At 52.0% G+C, this 18,498-nt stretch overlaps 2 protein-coding genes across 2 annotated transcripts; both read right to left on the reverse strand.

Moving 5' to 3' along the window:
- Positions 1-1,857: 1,857 nt before the first annotated feature.
- Positions 1,858-7,853, reverse strand: LOC139000119 (leukocyte immunoglobulin-like receptor subfamily A member 6). Its single transcript, XM_070402400.1, has 8 exons — positions 7,820-7,853; positions 7,627-7,662; positions 7,209-7,493; positions 6,760-7,062; positions 6,252-6,548; positions 5,660-5,962; positions 2,133-2,147; positions 1,858-1,979 (listed from the first exon to the last, which is right to left on the reverse strand). The coding sequence occupies exons 1-8, from the start codon at positions 7,851-7,853 to the stop codon at positions 1,858-1,860; spliced, it is 1,395 nt and encodes a 464-aa protein (XP_070258501.1).
- Positions 7,854-12,990: 5,137 nt separating this feature from the next.
- LOC139000115 (leukocyte immunoglobulin-like receptor subfamily A member 6) lies at positions 12,991-18,049 on the reverse strand. The gene is made up of 9 exons (XM_070402393.1): positions 18,016-18,049; positions 17,823-17,858; positions 17,404-17,688; positions 16,954-17,256; positions 16,441-16,737; positions 15,891-16,193; positions 14,137-14,247; positions 13,510-13,568; positions 12,991-13,431 (listed from the first exon to the last, which is right to left on the reverse strand). Exons 1-9 carry the CDS (start codon positions 18,047-18,049, stop codon positions 13,369-13,371), a joined length of 1,491 nt encoding a protein of 496 aa, XP_070258494.1. The 3' UTR covers positions 12,991-13,368.
- Positions 18,050-18,498: the final 449 nt, after the last annotated feature.

Consider the following 18,498-nt stretch of genomic DNA (forward strand, 5'->3'; position numbering starts at 1 on the left):
CTCCTCCTTGGCTGCCTGCAGGAGCCAATGGGGCTGTGCCAAGGTTGCTGAACCCAAGTGGAGCAGGAGGCCTGGGGGATGTTACAAAACTGTCAATCACCCACAGAGGCAACCAGCACTGCCCTCCAGGCCTGGGTGTGTGCTGCTGCTTCTCCCTATCACTTCCTCTCTCTGACTTCCTTGTCTCTGTGAGCAGAGCCCCTGCTCTCCATCCCTCTCCATCAAACCTTCAGAGACCTTTCTGCCTCCTCACAGACTCTTGTCCCCCAGACTGTACCTCTTTGTCTAATTCTGTTTATTCCATCTCCATGCTTTGGGTAGAAGAGCACGTTGGAGACAATTCCCAGGTTGTAATCTAAGACCTGGGGACACATTTATTGACCCTCCATTTTGAGCCAGTCTCTTCTCCTCTCCCTCTTAGCCTGTTGGGCAAAATTGTGAAACCTCACTTCCGAGGGTTGTTATAAGGATCGGCAGTGCCTGAGACATGAAGAGCACCAACCTGTTGTTAATTTCTTTCTTTTAAAAAAAAACTATATTTTTTATTGATTTCAGAAAGGAAGGGAGAGGGAGAGAGAGATAGAAACATCAATGATGAGAGAGAATCATTGATCGGGTGCCTCCTGCAAGGCCCACACTGAGGATGGAACCCACAACCCAGGCATGTGCTCTGACGAAGAATAGAACCATGACTTCCTGATTTAGAGGTCCACACTCAACGACTGAGCCACACCGGCCAGAAATTTGGTGTCATTTTTTGACTTGATGAAGGCAGGTGTATGAGAAACATGTGGTGGAAAGGGCTATTTGGAAGCCACATGTATATACCCCAAGCCTACAAGGTGAATCAGAAGCTGTAGTGCATCCTTGGTTGAATGGCACATGAGCGCAGATACAAGTATTCGGGGATGGTGGGTCTCATTTTGGACCCAAGACTCAGCCCCAGTCAGAAATGAAGGTGGAAATCTCACAAGTAGGTTGATCCCTAAGCACTAAGGCACTTAGGGCACCTCTGACCTGGTGGGAGTCCCGCTTCCATGAAACTCTACGGACACAAGTGGGGCAACCTCCAAGGTATAAGGCAGCTGAAGGGAACCATGCGTATTTCACTTGCATTTCTTTTTATTGAAGCAACAGTCACATAACATACAATTGGGCCTTTTGAAATATGAATTTCACTAGAATGCAGTAAATACACAATGTTTCAAAACTTTCTTGTTTCAAGAAAGTTTTAAGCCCCCTCTTCCCCCAAACAAACAAACAAACAAAAATAACAAACAGTCCGTCTGCCATCTGCCCTCCTGGTCAACCCCAGACAAACCAATCTGATTTCTGTTTCTATGGGTTTCCTTCTCCTGGACATTTCAAATAAAGGGAATCGCACAAAACCTGATTCCCTTTTGTGTCCCGATTCTGTCCCTGAGCTGTATTATTATGAAGGTTTCCCACTATGTACCACGTACCTGTCCTTTGTTCTTTATGGTTTAAAAAAAACCCCAGGGCCGCGAAGATACCTCATTTTGTTGGGATGGATGTGACCCAGCATGAAGGTGTATAGGTGTGAATCCAAACCAGCCATGTGGTCCGGACCCTCACATCACAGGGTGAGAACAGAAGGGCAGTGGAAGAGAGTCAGCAAGGAGAGGGAGGGAGGGAGAGCACCCAGGTGGATGGAGGAAGCATCCTCTACAGGGAAAGGCTCATGTTCTCCTGCCCCCAAACCTCACCTCCCACCTCTACTTCCCTGGACATTCTCAACAGACAGATTCCGCAACTATGGTCCCCACTTTCCTTCAGCACCTCCTGGGATCCTCAGATGGGTGCCAAGGCTCCCCCAGTGCGTTGTTCCCTCTGTGTTCACATGCTGGCTGCATCGAGGTTCTTTATGGGGTTGTTTCGAGCCTCAAATAGCAGCACCCCGAGCACCACCAGGATCAAGCCAGCCACAACAATCCGGATGAGATTCTCCACTGTGTAGTCTTGGGGATGGAAAAATAAGAATTGTGGGCAAAGAAGTCTCAGAGGTCAGGGCAGACTCAAATCTCTAGGATTTTGATGTTTAACTGGGCTCCCACCTCCCCTTGACATCAGTGTCCCGCTGATGTCTGAACTCAATATCTGCTCTGAGTCACCTTTATCAGAGTTAGCTGTGCCCAAGAACTTAGGATGAGTAAGAACTGGTCTCAATTCAGAAATAACAATGAGCTGTGTGTTCTGCGTTCAGTTTGTGGATGAAGACCCCATGAGCTTATTCCTCTACAGCTAAGACATCTCACCTTCTCAACAGCTGGGGACCCAGGGTCCATGGAGGAGGGGTTGGTGTCAGGGGCTCTTGAATCTCAGGAGCATGAATGGGTGAGAGTCTGTCCTGGGTCTCCTTTTACCACACCCCACTCAGGCCCCCCCTCTCATGGGTCTGCTATGTCCATTGTCACTTGAAGTTTTTTATCTATTGATTCTTTCGTTAACTCACTTTATTTTACAATAACTAGTACCTACATTGGTAGATACATTTTCCACATGAAAAATATGGGTATGTGGATGCTAATCTTGTGATTATTTTATTTCAAAGGACAACAAAGTTCAAAAGCAAGAAAGTCCTCAGTTCTGGTTCAAAGGTTAAGCCACTGAGAAATTCCCCCTAATTTCAATATTTAGTGGGCCCCAAAAGTAGGAAATTCAGTCAATCTGTTGCCCCATTTTGATATAATTCCCATGAATAAACAGAAATAATGGACCTCTACTCATACAGTGACCCAAGAAATAACTCTAAACGTCAACTCCACAATTCAGAAGATGCGCATGGATGGTCCACGTCACTCAGTCGGGTTAATGTCCTGAAGGTTGACACCAAGAAGCCTTTGTAATGTGTGTCATGTGGTTAAAAGTCAGAGAAGAGATCATTATGGGGGGAGGGCGGGTGTGTGCATCTGTCAGGAAAAAGAGAGCCTTCCTAGTAAGCCCTAATGAAACAGAAGAAGGGATTGGAACAAAGTGGCCAATAGTGCTTTCAATATAAAATGCAAATTTGTAAATGGGTTTGCCTTGGCATAACTTTGGGTGTGAATTAAGCTGTTTACCGGAGGGGACACTGTGGCACATTTTGGTCTGTCATTCCATCCTACGGGACATGGAGTGAGAAAAATAGGTATGCCATTGGTAATAAAAAAGTGACATTTCCTTATCCTGGTGGCTATTATAATTTTCTCAGCATGCTGGGGGGATCAACTGAAAAACAGTCCACAGAGAGAGAGTCTTTGGGAGGCTAACAGTCATGAGATGACTATATCAAAACCAAGAGCTTTCCTAAATGCACTTACTACCATTTAGAAAATCTACAGGAATCACACCGCTTACTCACGAGTTACAATGTTAGGTGTGCAATTCTCTAAGTGGGCTGTGCATTTACTGACTTTTACAAATAGCTGTCACATGCTTCTAAGGTTCATGCCTAAACCTCATTTTGAAAATGTGTGTGATAAGAAGACATTATATAAACAAGAAGTTGTTCTCCGTAACAAAAGTCTGCTATTAATCTGCTCCCAATGAAAAGAGGAATAGCATATTTACATTTCAATCTGGACCCAATATATTAAAAGTTGAATTGTGAGTTTATAGACTGAAGTATTGCCTGTAATACCAAGCAGAGGTGAATGCACACAGTCTGGGCAGGAGGCCCCAGGTCCCCATGAGACCTGCATGATCCCTCCTTGTTCTCAGGTGTGCACTGAGGGCCTGGAGGCCTCCTTGTGAGTACAGGGCCTTGCAGAGTGGTTCCCACAGCGGGGAACACTTCTCACTATAGCAGTGTCCAGTGGGGACAGCATTTTCATACACAGCAGGTCCCACCTTGACCAGAGCAGCCACCTGTCCTGCTCTGAGAAGGCTCAGGGCCCCCACCTGTGTGGGTGAGGGTTTCCATCCAAGGGGCTCTGGAAATGAGCAGCCGAGGGAGTGTCCCCTGTCCTCTCTCCAACTCTCCCAGCCTCTCCTGCCCCATCAGCCCAGCCATCGTCCCTGTGCTACAAGCCAGGCCTGGGCACCAACGGCTGCCAAATAGGCACCCTCTCCATTGTCCACTCCACACACTGTCCACCTGGTTAGGGACTGGGTACCAGGCGAACTATGCAGGGCTGCTGGCTTTTAGTGGAAAACCCCACAGATTCTGTGTGGAACCAGGAGGAGCTGAGATGCTCAGTGGGAATTTCCAAATCTTTGGTGTCTCCATAACATGGTGGCTCCTCTTCTGAGCTGAGCCCCCAGGCCTGGTGGGTAATCAGTGGACCTGCCCCCTGACTCCCTCAGCTTTTCAATCCCTACAAGGTCACAGTGACTGGGAGCAGCAGGACAGGCCCAGAGAGGCTGCACCAAGAGCAGGTCTAGGACAAGCCAGGTGTCAGGTGCCCCAGGAAGTCAGAAATGAAAGCGCCCCTGCAGGTCATGGCAGGCAGCCCCTTTGTTCAGAGGGAAAGGTTCTCAGAGTTCACCTCCCAGGAGAGCTGAGTCCACACACACTGAGCCCCATTTTCTATGGTCCCGCTTGTGGGATGCCCCCCTGGGAACAGAGATGCTCTGGTCTGAGGTGGAGCCACCAGAAGTCAGGGGGTGGGGCCTCTGTCTGGACACTTCAGTCTAATCTCACTTCCTGTTGGCATCACCCCAAGTAGTGCCACCTCCCCCCTCCCTCAGGCCTGTCTGAGACTGCAGGGCCGGGCTGTCCCAGGGGAGGGAGGTACCGCCTGTGTCCACCCTTTCAGGAGATGACCCTCCTCTGTGGAACCACCCAGTGCTCTCAGTACTTCCATCATGTCTCTAACTTTTCTGGGGACAGAGACAGAGATGACTTTGGAGCTCAGAGAGGACAGGACAGGGCTGCTTACCTGGGACCAGGAGCTCTGGGGCTATAAACTGGACCAAATGCATGACCTCAAGGAGCACTGAGACCCCTCTGTCAGGGAATCCCCCCTTCACCATGAGCCAAGGTCAGGGACAGGTGAGGGACAGGGCTGTCTTCTCCCCACTTGAGCCCGGCTCTTTCTCCACCAGCCTGGGCCCCAACATCTCCCTCTGCCATGACCACCCCACCTGTCCCCTGCCTCACTTCCCCATCTTAGACCTGACTCCATGGGTGGAGGGGGAGTGAATTCTCAGAGCCCCTGGATCCCCATGGTTTCCCTAAAAACTCTCCAGGTCTGCAAGCTCCCACCCTCCACCATGCCCCCTCCCCTCGAGACAGCAGCCTGCTCTCGCGTCTGGAAGCATTAGATGCTCAGAGGCTCAGAAGTGGTCTGTGCTCCCACTGAGCAATGAGGACTCTGTGGTTCATCAGTATTGGACATGGGTCCTGTGGGTGGGGGCTGTGGTACAGAGGGTCCTGGGAAGGAGGACACAAGGAGTGATAGTCTGTAGCCAACCCTGGAGGCCCCACCTCACCCAGAACCCCCTGCATCTGCCCTGTGGGCCCTCAGACCTCCATCTTCCCACTTGGCACCTTCCGGTTGCAGATGAGTGGCCGGACTGAGCAGGGGGAGCAGAGCCACTAACAGGAAGATATCTGGGTGGCCGCTTCAACAGCCACTCACTCCCCTTTCAATACAGAATTGTTCTGGGAACAAAACTCTGAGCTGACAGTTCAGTAAACAGGGTCATGGGCCCTCACCTGAGACCAGGAGCTCCAGGGGCTCACTGGGGAGTGACAGCAGGAAGGGGGAGGAGCTATGTGAGCTGTAGCACCTGTAGTTGCCCCCGTGTGCTGAGGTCACAGGACTCATGGAGAACTCTGCCTGGGACTGCTGAGCTCGGTCCTCTGATCTCAGACGCACGGGGGGACCGGCTGCCCCCTCCTTGGACAGAAGGAACGTGTCCCTCCAGCTCTGTGACTGACACAGCAGGGTCACGTTCTCTCCCGAGGCCACCCTGCGGCCTGGCTGCACCGAGAGGGAGGGTCTGTCAGGCAGGTGTCCTAGAGAGAAGGAAGGAGGGTGAGGGCTGCCTGCCCACCTTGTTCTGACCTGAGAGTCACCAGGCCTCTCTCTGAGGACCCTCCTCTTTGTCTCTGTTTCTCTGAGTTTCCCCCTCTCCCCTCCCACCCCCTGTCTCTCTCTGTTTCTCCCCCTCTCCCCTCCTACCTCATGCAGTTCTCTGTCTCCCTCCCTCCCTGGGGCCTGCACTGTCATTCTGGCCTCACCACCTGAGACCCCAGCAGGGCCTGTACAGAGTCAGGGTCCCTGACTGACCCACTGGCTCCTCACCTGCCACCAGGATGTCCAGGGGGTCACTGGGGGCCGACCACTCAGAGGAGAGGTTGTATCCACCATAGCATCTGTACCGGCCCCCGTGGGAGCTGCTCACAGTGCCCAGGGGGAAGTAGGCCTGAGAGAGCCCAGCCTGGGGCTGCAGGACAAGGCTCTGGGGGAGGTCCCGTCCCCCCTCCTTGTGCAGAGCGAATCTGTCATAGCCGACATCAGAGCGACACTGGAGGGTCAGTCTCTGTCCAGAGAACATGATGGGTCCCTGCTGGCTCAAGAGGGAGGGCTTCCCAGACTCACCTGGGGAGACCAGACATGAATTACAGGGGCTGCTCCTCCCAAAACCCCTTCTCCTGGCCTAGCTCCGAGGTCTCACTGTCTCTCTCTGTGTCTCTGCCCCAGGGGCTCCTGTGCTTCACTCTCCCCACCCTTCACATGGGGCTCCCTTCCCAGAGAAGATGCCAATGTGTCTGGTGCCTCAATCCATGGATGGGAGCAGGATGGGACTTACCTGGGATCAGGAGCTCCAGGGCATCACTGGGGTAAGACCACACCTGGGGGCTGTTCCTGAAACAGCCGTGGCATCTGAACCTCCACCAGTGAATGGGACTCACGGGACCCACAGGGAACAGGGCCTGGGACTGCCCACTGGGCTGTGGCTGTGAGTCCAGGGTCCAGGAGACCCTGTCTTTTCCTTCCTTAGTCAGAATGAACCTGTCAAACACCTCCCTTGAGCCACACTGGAGGGTAAGCTTCCCTCCTGAGGTCACGACCGGGCTTGGCAGGGCTGAGAGCCTGGGTTTGCTGAAGGATCCTAGGAGAGGAGGAGACAGCCTATTAAATGGGGCTCACACCTCCCTCGTGTCCCCAAGGGCTCGGCTGTGAGAGGGAGACACCCTGAGAGCAGACCCCCTTCCTGAGGGCAGAGCCCGAGGCTGGGACCCCTGAGAGTCCTCTCACCTGTTGCCCGCAGCTCCAGGGAGTCACTGGGATCTGACCTGCCAGTGGAGCTGTTATAATAACAGGAGTATCTCCCTGCATCATGCTCTGTGATGTTTGTGATGGAGAACTTGGTCTTGGTTGTGAACTTCCTTTCAGTCTGTGTGTTCCAAAGCACACGTTTTCCTTCCTTATACAGATCAAACTTCTGGGCCTCCAGGGTCGCCTCACACCAGAGGGTCACAGGGCTCCCATAAGGAATCACAGGGCCTGGTTCAGCCCAGAGGGTGGGTTTGGGGAGGGTCCCTGGAAGGAAACCAGAAGGTGCATTACAAAAGACTCCCCCCCCCATCCCTCAGCTCATCCAGGGCCTCTGTGCTCCCTCCTGAGCCCCAGGGGTGAAGTAACAGGTGGGACCTGGAGCCTGGGGAGGACTCACCTGCTTGCACGTGGATCCTCTGGCCCAGACTCAGCCCTGGAAGAGTCCATGTGAGAGATTTGCATGCGGACATCTGAGCTGATTCTCCTCCCATCAGGGCCCCATCCACTTGAGCTGCCTGAGCCTGAGGTTCCCCATATACAAGGGGGTGCCGCCACCCCTCCTGCTGCCCCTCCCCGTGTCCACAACTGACCGAGGCAGAGAAGAGCAGAGAGGATGGACATCATGGCGTCTGCTCTGGAGACTCCTGCTGTGCAAATGGAGGAGACTTACGGCCTGAAAAACAGAGATGCACAGGATGTGGTGGGTCAGAAGCTGTTGCAGCCCTTCCGGGTCCGCAAGCTGTGAACCCATTGCCTGCGGACTCTCCCGGCCTGGGCCTGGCTCTGAGTTTCCCCAAACTGAGGGCTCAGGAGGAGAGAAGGCTCTTGGGGGTCAGATGCCCGATCCCTCCCAGGCACTGCGGGGATCATTTCCTTTGTTCCTGGTGACTCTACACATGTGGTCTGGCCTTTGGATTCCGTGACGACAATTTTGAAGGGACTTTGCAGTGTCACGTTGGTGCTGCTCATCCATCAGGAAACAGTCTCAACTCCCAGTGAAGTTTGCATAGCAGAGATTTTAGTGCTTCATTCCTCAGTTGTTAACATGAAGCTCAAAATGGAACTGCCGATGGACCCAGCAGATCCCACTTGTGGGAATATATCCTCAGAATCTGAAACATCAATCAGAAAGATTGTTCATAGCTAAGACCTGGAAACAGCCCCAGTGCCCATCTGTAGATGGGTGGGTAAAAAAGCTGTGGTACATTTACACCAGGGAATACTATCCAGCTTTGAAAAAAGAAGGACCCCTTACCCTTTGAGACAGCATGGAGCCACCTGGAGCATATTATGCTAAGTGAAATAAGCCAGTCAGAGAAACACAAATATTGCCTGATTTCACTTATATGTGGCATCTAATGAACAATGTAACTTGATAAAAAAAAATAAGTCCAGAGAAATGGTGCATGGAACACCTGGACAGATCTCAGAGAAGGGAGGGCGGCAGAAAAAGATTAACTGAGGAACTTACCTACATATGTGCATAGCTCAAAGCCATAGATATTAGTGTGTAGAAGGCCTGCAGTGGGGTGTGTGTTGGGTGGAGGGGGGTGCCATTTAGGAAGAGATGAAGGTCATCTGTAATAATGTCAATAATAATACAAAAAATACAGTATTATCTTGAAGGGGAAGGCTATATATATAAAATAATAAAAGGGCAATATGCTAATTAGACTGGTCTTCCTTCTGGATGTCCTTTCAGAAGAAGCCAGGACTGTGAGGGAAGCCCAGGTCCCAGGTGCCAGAGGGAAGGTGGTGCTGGCAGACAGGGGAATAAAGGCCTACTCTTGCACGAATTTCATGCATCAGGCCTCTAGTCTATCTATATCTATATCTATATCTATATCTATATCTATATCTATATCTATATCTATATCTATATCTATATCTATATCATCTATCTATCTATCTATCTATCTATATCTCCTATCTAATAAAAGACAAAAAGGGTAATTGGCCGTACCTTCGCTATGCTTCCAATTGGCTAAATCAGGACGACATGCAAATTAAATGCCAAGAAAGATGGCAGTTAATTTGCATACATAGGCACAATGATGGGATGGAAGAATGGTGATCAGAAACCCAGGCAAGAGTCAGGTGGCAGGGCAAAGGCGGCCTGGGCCCTGGATTGGAGAACTGGGACCACCTTTGCCCGCCCCCAGCTGGTGACCACTATCGGAAAGCCGGGCCACAGGCAAGGCGGCACCCCCGGGACCCAGAAGCTACCTTGCCTGTGCCCGTGATCCTGATCGCAATCCAAAAGCCTGGCCGCAGGCAAGGTGGCACCCTGGGACCCAGGAGCCCATCCACGAGGTCTGCAGGAGAAGCAGTGATCAAGCTATGAGGGGGAGGGTGGGGGGTGGAAGGAGCTACATGAGCAGCTCTGGCCAGAGACTGAAGACTCCTGCTGGAGTGAGGAGCAAAGACTGAAGGCTCCAGCCACAGCAAAGACTGTGTCCAGAGTGAAGATGGAAGGTGGTGGCCAGAGTGAAGGCCTGGGTCCCAGGTGCCCGAGAAAAACTGGTGCCAGCAGCCAGGGGAAGGGAAAGCCTATTGCATGAATCTTTTCATGCACCAAGCCTCGTGTGTGTGTGTGTGTGTGTGTGTGTGTGTGTGTGTGTAAAAGCCCAAGCGACCAAATGACCAAATGACTGGTGAACCGGTCAACTGGTCACTATGATGCACACTGACCACCAGGGGGCAGATGCTAAATGCAGGGGCTGCCCCCTGGTTGTCAATGCAGTCCCCCAGTGGGAGTTCTGTTCAGCTGACCTACGTGAGCCAGATGCAGGGCTCACTGTTGGTGAGCACAGCTGCAGTGGAGCGAGCCTCTCCCACCTCCGTGGTAGCACTACTGAGTGGGGGCAGGTGCTTAGGGCTGGCCAGGATGAGCGGGGCCCCGCAGCGCCCAGCTGGGGCTTGGACTCCTCCTCAGTGACCTGCCACTTCATGCGCTAGTACATCCCTTGGGGTACATCAGACTGTGGGTTTTGGACCTATCCCGCAGCCAGGTCTGGGATAAGGTGCAGGACAGGCTGAGGAACTCCACCAGTGCATGAATCTGTGCACCGGGCCTCTAGTATAAAAAGAAAATAAGAATGCCAATGGCAACATTATGGGAGACATACCAAGACAGGAATGACAGATGTCAGAGGGGGGGAGAGTTGGGGGGGGGTGACTTGATGAAGAATAGGAAGCCGTTCACTAAAGAACATATATGCACAGCCCATGGACACAGACAACAGTGTGGTGAGGCCGAGGGAGGGGGAAGTGGGGTGGGTGGCAATGGGCAAACGGGAGAAATGGGGCCATCTGTGACAGTGTCAACAATAAAAATTAAAGATATTTAATGATTTTGTTGTTTAGTTTCCACATTTAAGTGATTTTATACGAAATGTGTCTGACTGGCTTATCTCACTTAGCATACAAACCAGCAGGTCCACCCATGCTGCCGCAGAAGGTAGGACTTCCTTCTTTCTCACAGCCCAGTAGTACTCCATCGTGTAAACCTACCACAGCTTTTTAATCCACTCATCTACTGATGGGCACGTGGCTGCTTCCACATCTTGGCTGTTGTAAATAATGCTACAGTGAACATAGGGGATGTGTATAGTCTTTCAAATGAGCGTTTCAAGTTTCTTCGATGATATCCCTAGAATTGGAATCAGAATCACTGGGTTGAATGGCAGTTCCATTTTTTGTATTTTTTGAGGAACCTCCATACTGCTTTCCACAGAGGCTGCACCAGGCTGCATCCCCAGCAGCGGTGCATGAGGGCTCCCTCTTCTCCACATCCAGCACTTGCATTTCCCGGATGGTTAGTGACTTTGTGAATTATCATCGGAGTGAGGGCAGGCTCTGCAATAAATGGTGCTGGGAAAATTGGACAGGTACATGGAAAAAAAAAAAAAAAAGGAAGGAAGAAGGAAAAGAAACTATACCACCCACTTACACCATACACAAGAGTACACTCAAAATGGATAAAAGACTTCAATGTAAGTCACAAAGGCATAAAACTCCCAGGAGAGTGACACTTCATGTGTTGTCACCTCAGAAGCAGGCAAGGAGCAGAAATTCAGAAACACTAAGTCCATATTCAGCTCCTGTCGACCTGCACTTCCGGAGACTGAGGACTTGGGGACCAGGGTGCTTCTGAGGAAGCGGAGGCAGGGGCTGAGCCAAGCGGAGAAGGACACAGGATGTGGGGTACAGGGTCCTCACACCACCACCCACGCACTGTCCACAAGCTGCTTGCCTCACAGGAAGGCGACACCTTCTTCTCATCCTAAAAATAGCAGGTGCTGAGGGTCTGAGTGGAACCACATGTCCGAACAGCCTACATGTATTTGTTTTTTATTGAATATTTTATTTACTGGGGTGACATTGCTTAATAAAATTATGAAGGTTTCAGGTATACGATTCTACACTACATCATCTGTACATGGTATTGTGTGCTTATTACCCTAAGTCTAGTCTATTTCCACACAACTTACCCCATTTTTACCTCTGCCCACCGCACCCTTCCCTCTGGCAGTCACCATAGTATTGTCTGTGTCCATGAGTCTTTCTTTTATTTCTTTGCTTAATTCATTTGCCCTTCTCCCTCAGCCCACAACCGCCTCTCCTTTGACAGCTGTCAGTCTGTTCTCTGTATACACGAGTCTCTCTCTACTATGTTTTATTTCGTTTATTTGATTCCAAATAAGAGTGAAATCATAGGAAACTTGTCTTTCTCTGATTGTCTTATTTCACTTCAGATAATACTCTTCAGATCCATTCATGCTGTTGCAAAAGGTAAGAGTTCCTTCTTTATTTTACAGCTGCACAATATTCCATTGTGTAAATATACCATAGCTTTCATCTGCTGGTGCGCACTTGGGTTGTTTCCAGATCTTGGCTTTTGTAAATAAGGCTGCTGTGATCATAGAGGGGCATAGATATTTGTGGATTTATTGATGATAAGCCATTCTGAAAGGTGTGTGGTTTCAATTTGCATCTCTCTGATGATTAGTGATGTTGAGCATCTGTTCATATGTCTACTGGCCATGGATGTGTCCTCTTTGGAGAAGTGTCTATCTAGGTCCTCTGCCCAATTTTTTTTTTTGAATTGTTTTGGGGGTTTTGGTGTTAAGCTTTATAAGTTCCTTATAAATGTTGGACAATAAGCCCTTATCAGATGTATTGGCAAATAGTTCTCCATTCGGTGCGTTGTCTTTTCATTTTTTGATGGTTTCCTTTGCTATGCAAAGCCGTATCATTTCCACCTTATGCCTTCATTTAGAAAAAAATTCTATTGTTGAACTAATCATTTTTAATTGACCATTTTTATTAAACCATAGTTGGCATACAGTGTCATATTAGTTTCAGGCATACAGCACAGATATGATAATTATTATTCACTATCTTCCCTTCCCCTTCTCACCCATCCTTCCTTCCCTCCCGTCTGGCAACCATCAGTTTGTTATTTATTCCTATGGGTCTGCTTTTGTGTCCTTTGCTTTGAGGATGTGAAAAATCCCAGAGATAAGTGAGATCTTTCCTTCTCTGAATTATTTTATTTAGCATAATACCCTCCAGGTCCATCCATGTTGTCCCAATTGGCAGGATTTCACTATATTTATGGCTAGTTTATATTCCATTGTGCATACACACCATATCTTTATCATCTAGTTGGCTATGGATCTAAATATTTAATAGAATGTTTTTCCCCCCTAAATTCTTGAAATGATAGTTTAAGCCATTGATTTTTAAGGTTCTTAATTTTATTATTTCATAGGTTTGATGAGTCATATTGACATTACAATTTCAGTTAAAACATTCGCTTGTTTTTGTTCACATGTCGATTATTGGGAAGTCTGTTGCCTTGATCTCCAAATGTAGAGACATTGGCTTATCTTTGACTATAGAATGAGGTGACTCCCTGAGAGTCCCTGGGGCAACACAGGTCTCCACAATGGATGGGGAACTAGCTGAGTGCCCCGGGGGAAGTACCCATGCCTTCAGGGGTTCCTGCAGGCCCCCTCTGTGGAGTATGGGGTCTGAGTCCCTCCTGAGCTAGTGGATGGCTAGAGCAGTATACACACTGGGCTCAACTGGGGGTTCCTCTGATGAGGAGAATGGGGGTGCACCAGTCTGTGGTCTAAGAGCCAAGAGGTTCATCTGGGTGTAGGACACATCCTGTGGGGGCATCAGGTGCAGCAGCCTGGAGCAGGGGGAGAGAGAGAGATGAAACGTGGTTGGGGTTTGAGAAGCCTTGGGGCCTGGGGAGGATGGGACCCACCTGACTGACCATCTGTCTGTCCTCTTCGGCTTGTCGGTCCTTTGTGTCATAACATTCCCCTGATATGGAAGAAAGAGAGGTGGTCATTCCCTGCCTGAGTCTTGATGGTGAGCAGTTCACCTGGGCATACAGACTCCCTGGGGGTCCTTATCCTGCCTGATCTGCTGGAGAGAGACAGTGAGACAGAACAGCGTCTCCTTGATTCCACTGTTGAAATCCTCCTGTCAATTATCCTCATGTTGCCAGATCCAGCAATAAATTAAAAAGATCACACACCATGACCAAGGAGGACTTTCTCTGGAGATGCAAGGATGGTTCAATATTCGCAAATCAATAAACGTGACACATCACATAAACAAAATGAAAGATAAAAATCACATAATCTTATCAATAGATTCAGAAAAAGCACTTGTGAGAATGTTTCCTATTCATGAGGTTGAAAAGGATGAAAGATGACCTCACCTCTGTCCATCTGTGCTGACAGGGAGTGTATTCTTCCAAGGTTTTCTGATTTGAGATTCTGGAGAAATCTTTTTCCCAGCTCACCTTCTCCATCTATTTGATTTTTCTGTGGCAGGTACTCTGAGCCCCTCTCCTGTAACCCAGGTCACCCCCTTCCCTACTCACCTGAGGTCCTGCCTCTGCTCTGATGCCAATGTCGGAGGAGGAAGAAGAGGAGGGAGAGCAGCAGGACCAAGGCCACCAAGACTCTTATCCAGTACCATTTGTGACCTAGGACTTTAGTGACATCATGAACGAACCAGTGATGCCATTTAATGAGCACCTACTGTGTGAGAGGCACACGCTGGGGTCTGTCACTCAACTCTTCTCACCTCACAGCGGTCATGCACCAAGCATGGCTGACCCCACCAACCACTTCACTGAGGTTCTGTGGGATTAATCACATGCCCCAGACTGGATTGTGGGATAGAAACCCAGGACTGTGAGTTCCCTGTGCTGTCGTCATGTTCCCCCACAACCCTCCGGCCACCTCTCAGGTGGACACCAGCTTCGTGCTCTGGGCTCCTCCTCTGCAGGGGCCTGTCCATGTCTCATCTGGAGCTGAGGGTCCTTCCTCATTACCCGTCCCCAGCACAGCAGGAACAGGAGGGGCAGGGTGTGCGGTGGACTCTGAGTCTCTCCTGGATCCCTCTCCACCCACAGGTCTCTGAGAGCCCCCTAGGAAAGTCAGGCTGGGCTGGGGCCCCTGTCTTCCTGAGCTCTGGGAGGCCCTTATGTCACCTCATCTCCCAGCAGCCTGTGAGCAGGATGGGACCAGGGATGAGCAGACAGGAACCCGACACTCAGAGGAGAGAAGGGACCGCCCAGCCCCACAGCAGGAGCAGCAGAGCCAGGAGCTGAACCAGGGCTGATCCACCCTGTTCCCTCCTCTGAGCTGAGCCTGAGCTGAGGGGGAGGACTGGGTGCCCGGACCCTGGTCCTGCCTGTCCCTGCCAGTACAGTGTCACTGTCACTGAGACAGAGGGGACAGGCCCCATAACATCACGTTCTGGGGGCTTCCCTGTGAGGCTCCCCTTTCCCAGGAGGTCAGGGCCAGAACCGACAGGAAATCTAAGCTCTGGACAAGAATTCCCTACTTTTACACCTGGGGACACTGAGGCCAAGGCTGGGGAAGGGTGAGTCCCAGTCAGCAAATCCAGAGGGGCCTGAACCGCCGCATGGCTGAGCCCCTGTCCCCATGGAGGAACCCACCACCTCCCCACAGAGCCTCTCATTTACACGTCTGTTTTCCTGACCCTGTGGGTGGGAGAGACAGATCCCCAGAGCCTCCTGTGGATGAGGATGGGGCAGGAAGGTGGGGGCTGCCTTCTCCCCAAATGAGACCGTGTTCACCTCCCCAGCCTGCGCCCCTGCATCTCCCTCTGCCATGACCACTCCACCCATCACCTGCCTCAGACCCTGGAACTCCCAGCCCCTCTGGGACACAAGCCCATCCTTGAGGATCTGGGTCACTCGATCCCCTGACAGACTCTCAGGACTTGCTGGGGGGGGGCAGGGGCTGTGTACCCTCTAAGCAGAGCTCCCCGGGATGCACCACCTGTGGAGGTGGGCCCTAGGGTGGAGGTCTGGGGCCACCACAGGGTCCTGGAAATGAGGACAGGAAGAGGGTGAGAGGCTTGAGCTGATCCTGGACACCATTTCACACAGACACCCTCTTACATCTGTGCTGTGGCCGTGAGGCCCTCCCACTGCCTCAGTATCCAGGTGAGAGGAAGTGGGGGAATGGGGTGGGAGAGGTCTAAGGAAAAGATCTCTTGGGGCAACCATCCCAAGAGTACGTCACTCCCTTTCATCCCATGATTGTTCTGGGGGCAGGACCCTGAGCTCACAGCTCAGCAGACAGGGTCAGGGGCCCTCACCTGAGACCAGGAGCTCCAGGGGCTCACTGGGGAGTGACAGCAAGTAGGGGGAGGTGCTGTGTGAGCTGTAGCACCTGTAGGTGCCCCCGTGGGCTGAGGTCACAGGACTCATGGAGAACTCTGCCTGGGACTGCTGAGCTCGATCCTCTGATCTCAGACGTAGGGGGGGACCGGCAGCCCCCTCCTTGGACAGAAGGAACGTGTCCCTCGGGCTCTGTGACTGACACAGCAGGGTCACGTTCTCTCCTGAGGCCACCCTGGAGCCGGGCAGCGCGGAGAGGTAGGGTCTGTCAGGCAGGTGTCCTAGAGAGAGGGAGGGAGGGTGAGGGCTCCCTGCCCACCTTGTTCTGACCTGAGAGTCACCAGGTCTCTCTCTGAGGACGCTCCTTTCTGTTTGTCTCTGTTTCTCTGAGATTCCCCTCTCTCTCCTTCCACCCCCTGTCTCTCTCCCTCCCTGGGGCCTGCACTTTCATTCTGGCTTCACCACCAGAGACCCCCAGCAGGGCCTGTTCAGAGTCAGGGTCCCTGACTGAACCCACTGGCTCCTCACCTGCCACCAGGATGTCCAGGGGGTCACTGGGCGCCGACCACTCAGAGGAGAGGTTGTATCCACCGTAGCATCTGTACCGGCCCCTGTGGGACCTGCTCACAGTGTCCAGGGGGAAGTGGGCCTGCGAGAGCCCAGCCTGGAGCTGCAGGACAAGGCTCTGGGAGAGGTCCGGTTCACCCTCCTTGTGCAGAGCGAATCTGTCATACCTGACATCAGAGCGACACTGGAGGGAAAGGTTCTGTCCAGAGGCCACGATGGGGCCCTGCTGGCTCACGAGGGAGGGCTTTCCAGACTCACCTTGGGAGACCAGACATGAATTACAGGGGCTGCTCCTCCCATAAACCCTTTTCCTGTCCAGGCTTCCAGGTCTCACTATCTCGCTCTGTGTCTCTTACCCAGGAGCTCCTGTGCTCCCCTATCCCCACCTCCTCACATGGGGCTCCCCTCCCAGTGAAGATGCCAATGTGTCTGTTTCCTCAACCCATGGATGGGAGCAGGATGGGACTTACTCACCTGAGACCAGGAGCTCCAGGACATCACTGGGGTGGGACCACAACTGGGGACTGTTCCTGTAGCAGCCATAGCATCTGAACCTCCACCTGTGGGTGGGGGTCACTGGGCCCACAGGGAACAGGGCCTGGGACTGCCCGCTCGGCTGTCGCTGTGAGCGCAGGTTCCAGGAGTCGCTGTGATCTCCTTCCTTACTCAGAATGAAGTTGTCAAACACCTCCCATGAGCCACACTGGAGGGTCACCTTCCCTCCTGAGGGCACGACAGGGCTGGGCAGGGCTGAGAGGCTGGGTTTGCTGTAGGTTCCTAGGAGAGGAGGAGGCAGCCTATTAAATGGGGCTCACACCTCCCTCATGTCCCCCAGGGCTGGGATGCAAGAGGGGAGACACCCGGAGAGCAGACCCCCTTCCTGAGGGCAGAGACTTAGGCTGGGACCCCTGAGAGTTCTCTCACCTGTCGCCCACAGCTCCAGGGGGTCACTGGGCTCTGACCAGCCAGTGAGGCTTTTATAATAACAGGAGTATCTCCCTGCATCGTGCTCTGTCATGTGTGTGATGGAGAACTTGCCCTTGGTTGTGGACTTCCTTTCAGTCTGTGTGTTCCAAAGCACACGTTTTCCTTCCTTATACAGATCAAACTTCTGGGCCTCCTGGTTTCCCTCACACCAGAGGGTCACAGGGCTCCCATAAGGGATGAGATCGCCTGGTTCAGCCCACAGGGTGGGTTTGGGGAGGGTCCCTGGAAGGTAATCAGAAGCTGCATTAGAAAGCGCTTCCCCCGATCTTCCCCCAGCTCATCCAGGACCTCTGTGCTCCCTCCTGAGCCCCAGGGCTGAAGTACCAGCTGGGACCTGGAGCCTGGGGAGGACTCACCTGTCTGCGTGTGGATCCTCTGGCCCAGACTCAGCCCTGGAAGAGTCCATGTGAGAGATTTGCATGCAGACGTCTGAGCTGATTCCCCTCCCATCAGGGCCCCATCCACTCGAGCTGCCTGAGCCTGAGGTTCCCCATGAACAAGGGGGTGCCGCCACCCCTCCTGCAGCCCCTCCCCGAGTCCACAACTGACCGAGGCAGAGAAGAGCAGAGAGGATGGACATCATGGCATCTGCTCTCATGGCTTCTGCTGTGCAAATGGAGAAGATTCAGAGCTGGAAAAACAGAGACGCACAGGATGTGGTGGGTCAGAAGCTGTTGCAGCCCTTCCGGGTCCGCAAGCTGTGCACCCACTGCATGCGGACTCTCCCGCCCTGGGCCTGGCTCTGAGTTTCCCCAATCTGAGGGCTCAGGAGTAGAGAAGGCCCTCAGGGGGCCAGGTGCCCGATCCCTCCCAGGCACTGCGGGGATCATTTCCTTTGTTCCTGGGGACTCTACACATCTGGTCTCGCCTTTGGATTCTGTGACGACAATTTTGAAGGGACTTTGCAGTGTCACGTTGGTGCTGCTCATCCATCAGGAAACAGTCTCAACTCCCAGTGAAGTTTTCATAGCAGAGGTTTTAGTGCTTCATTCCTCAGTTGTTAACATGAAGCTCAAAATGGAACTGCCGATG

This window comes from Myotis yumanensis, unplaced genomic scaffold (assembly GCF_028538775.1).
Source record: "Myotis yumanensis isolate MYYU_CA2020_CCGP unplaced genomic scaffold, mMyoYum1.0.hap1 SCAF_23, whole genome shotgun sequence".
NCBI classification, from domain to species: domain Eukaryota; kingdom Metazoa; phylum Chordata; class Mammalia; order Chiroptera; family Vespertilionidae; genus Myotis; species Myotis yumanensis.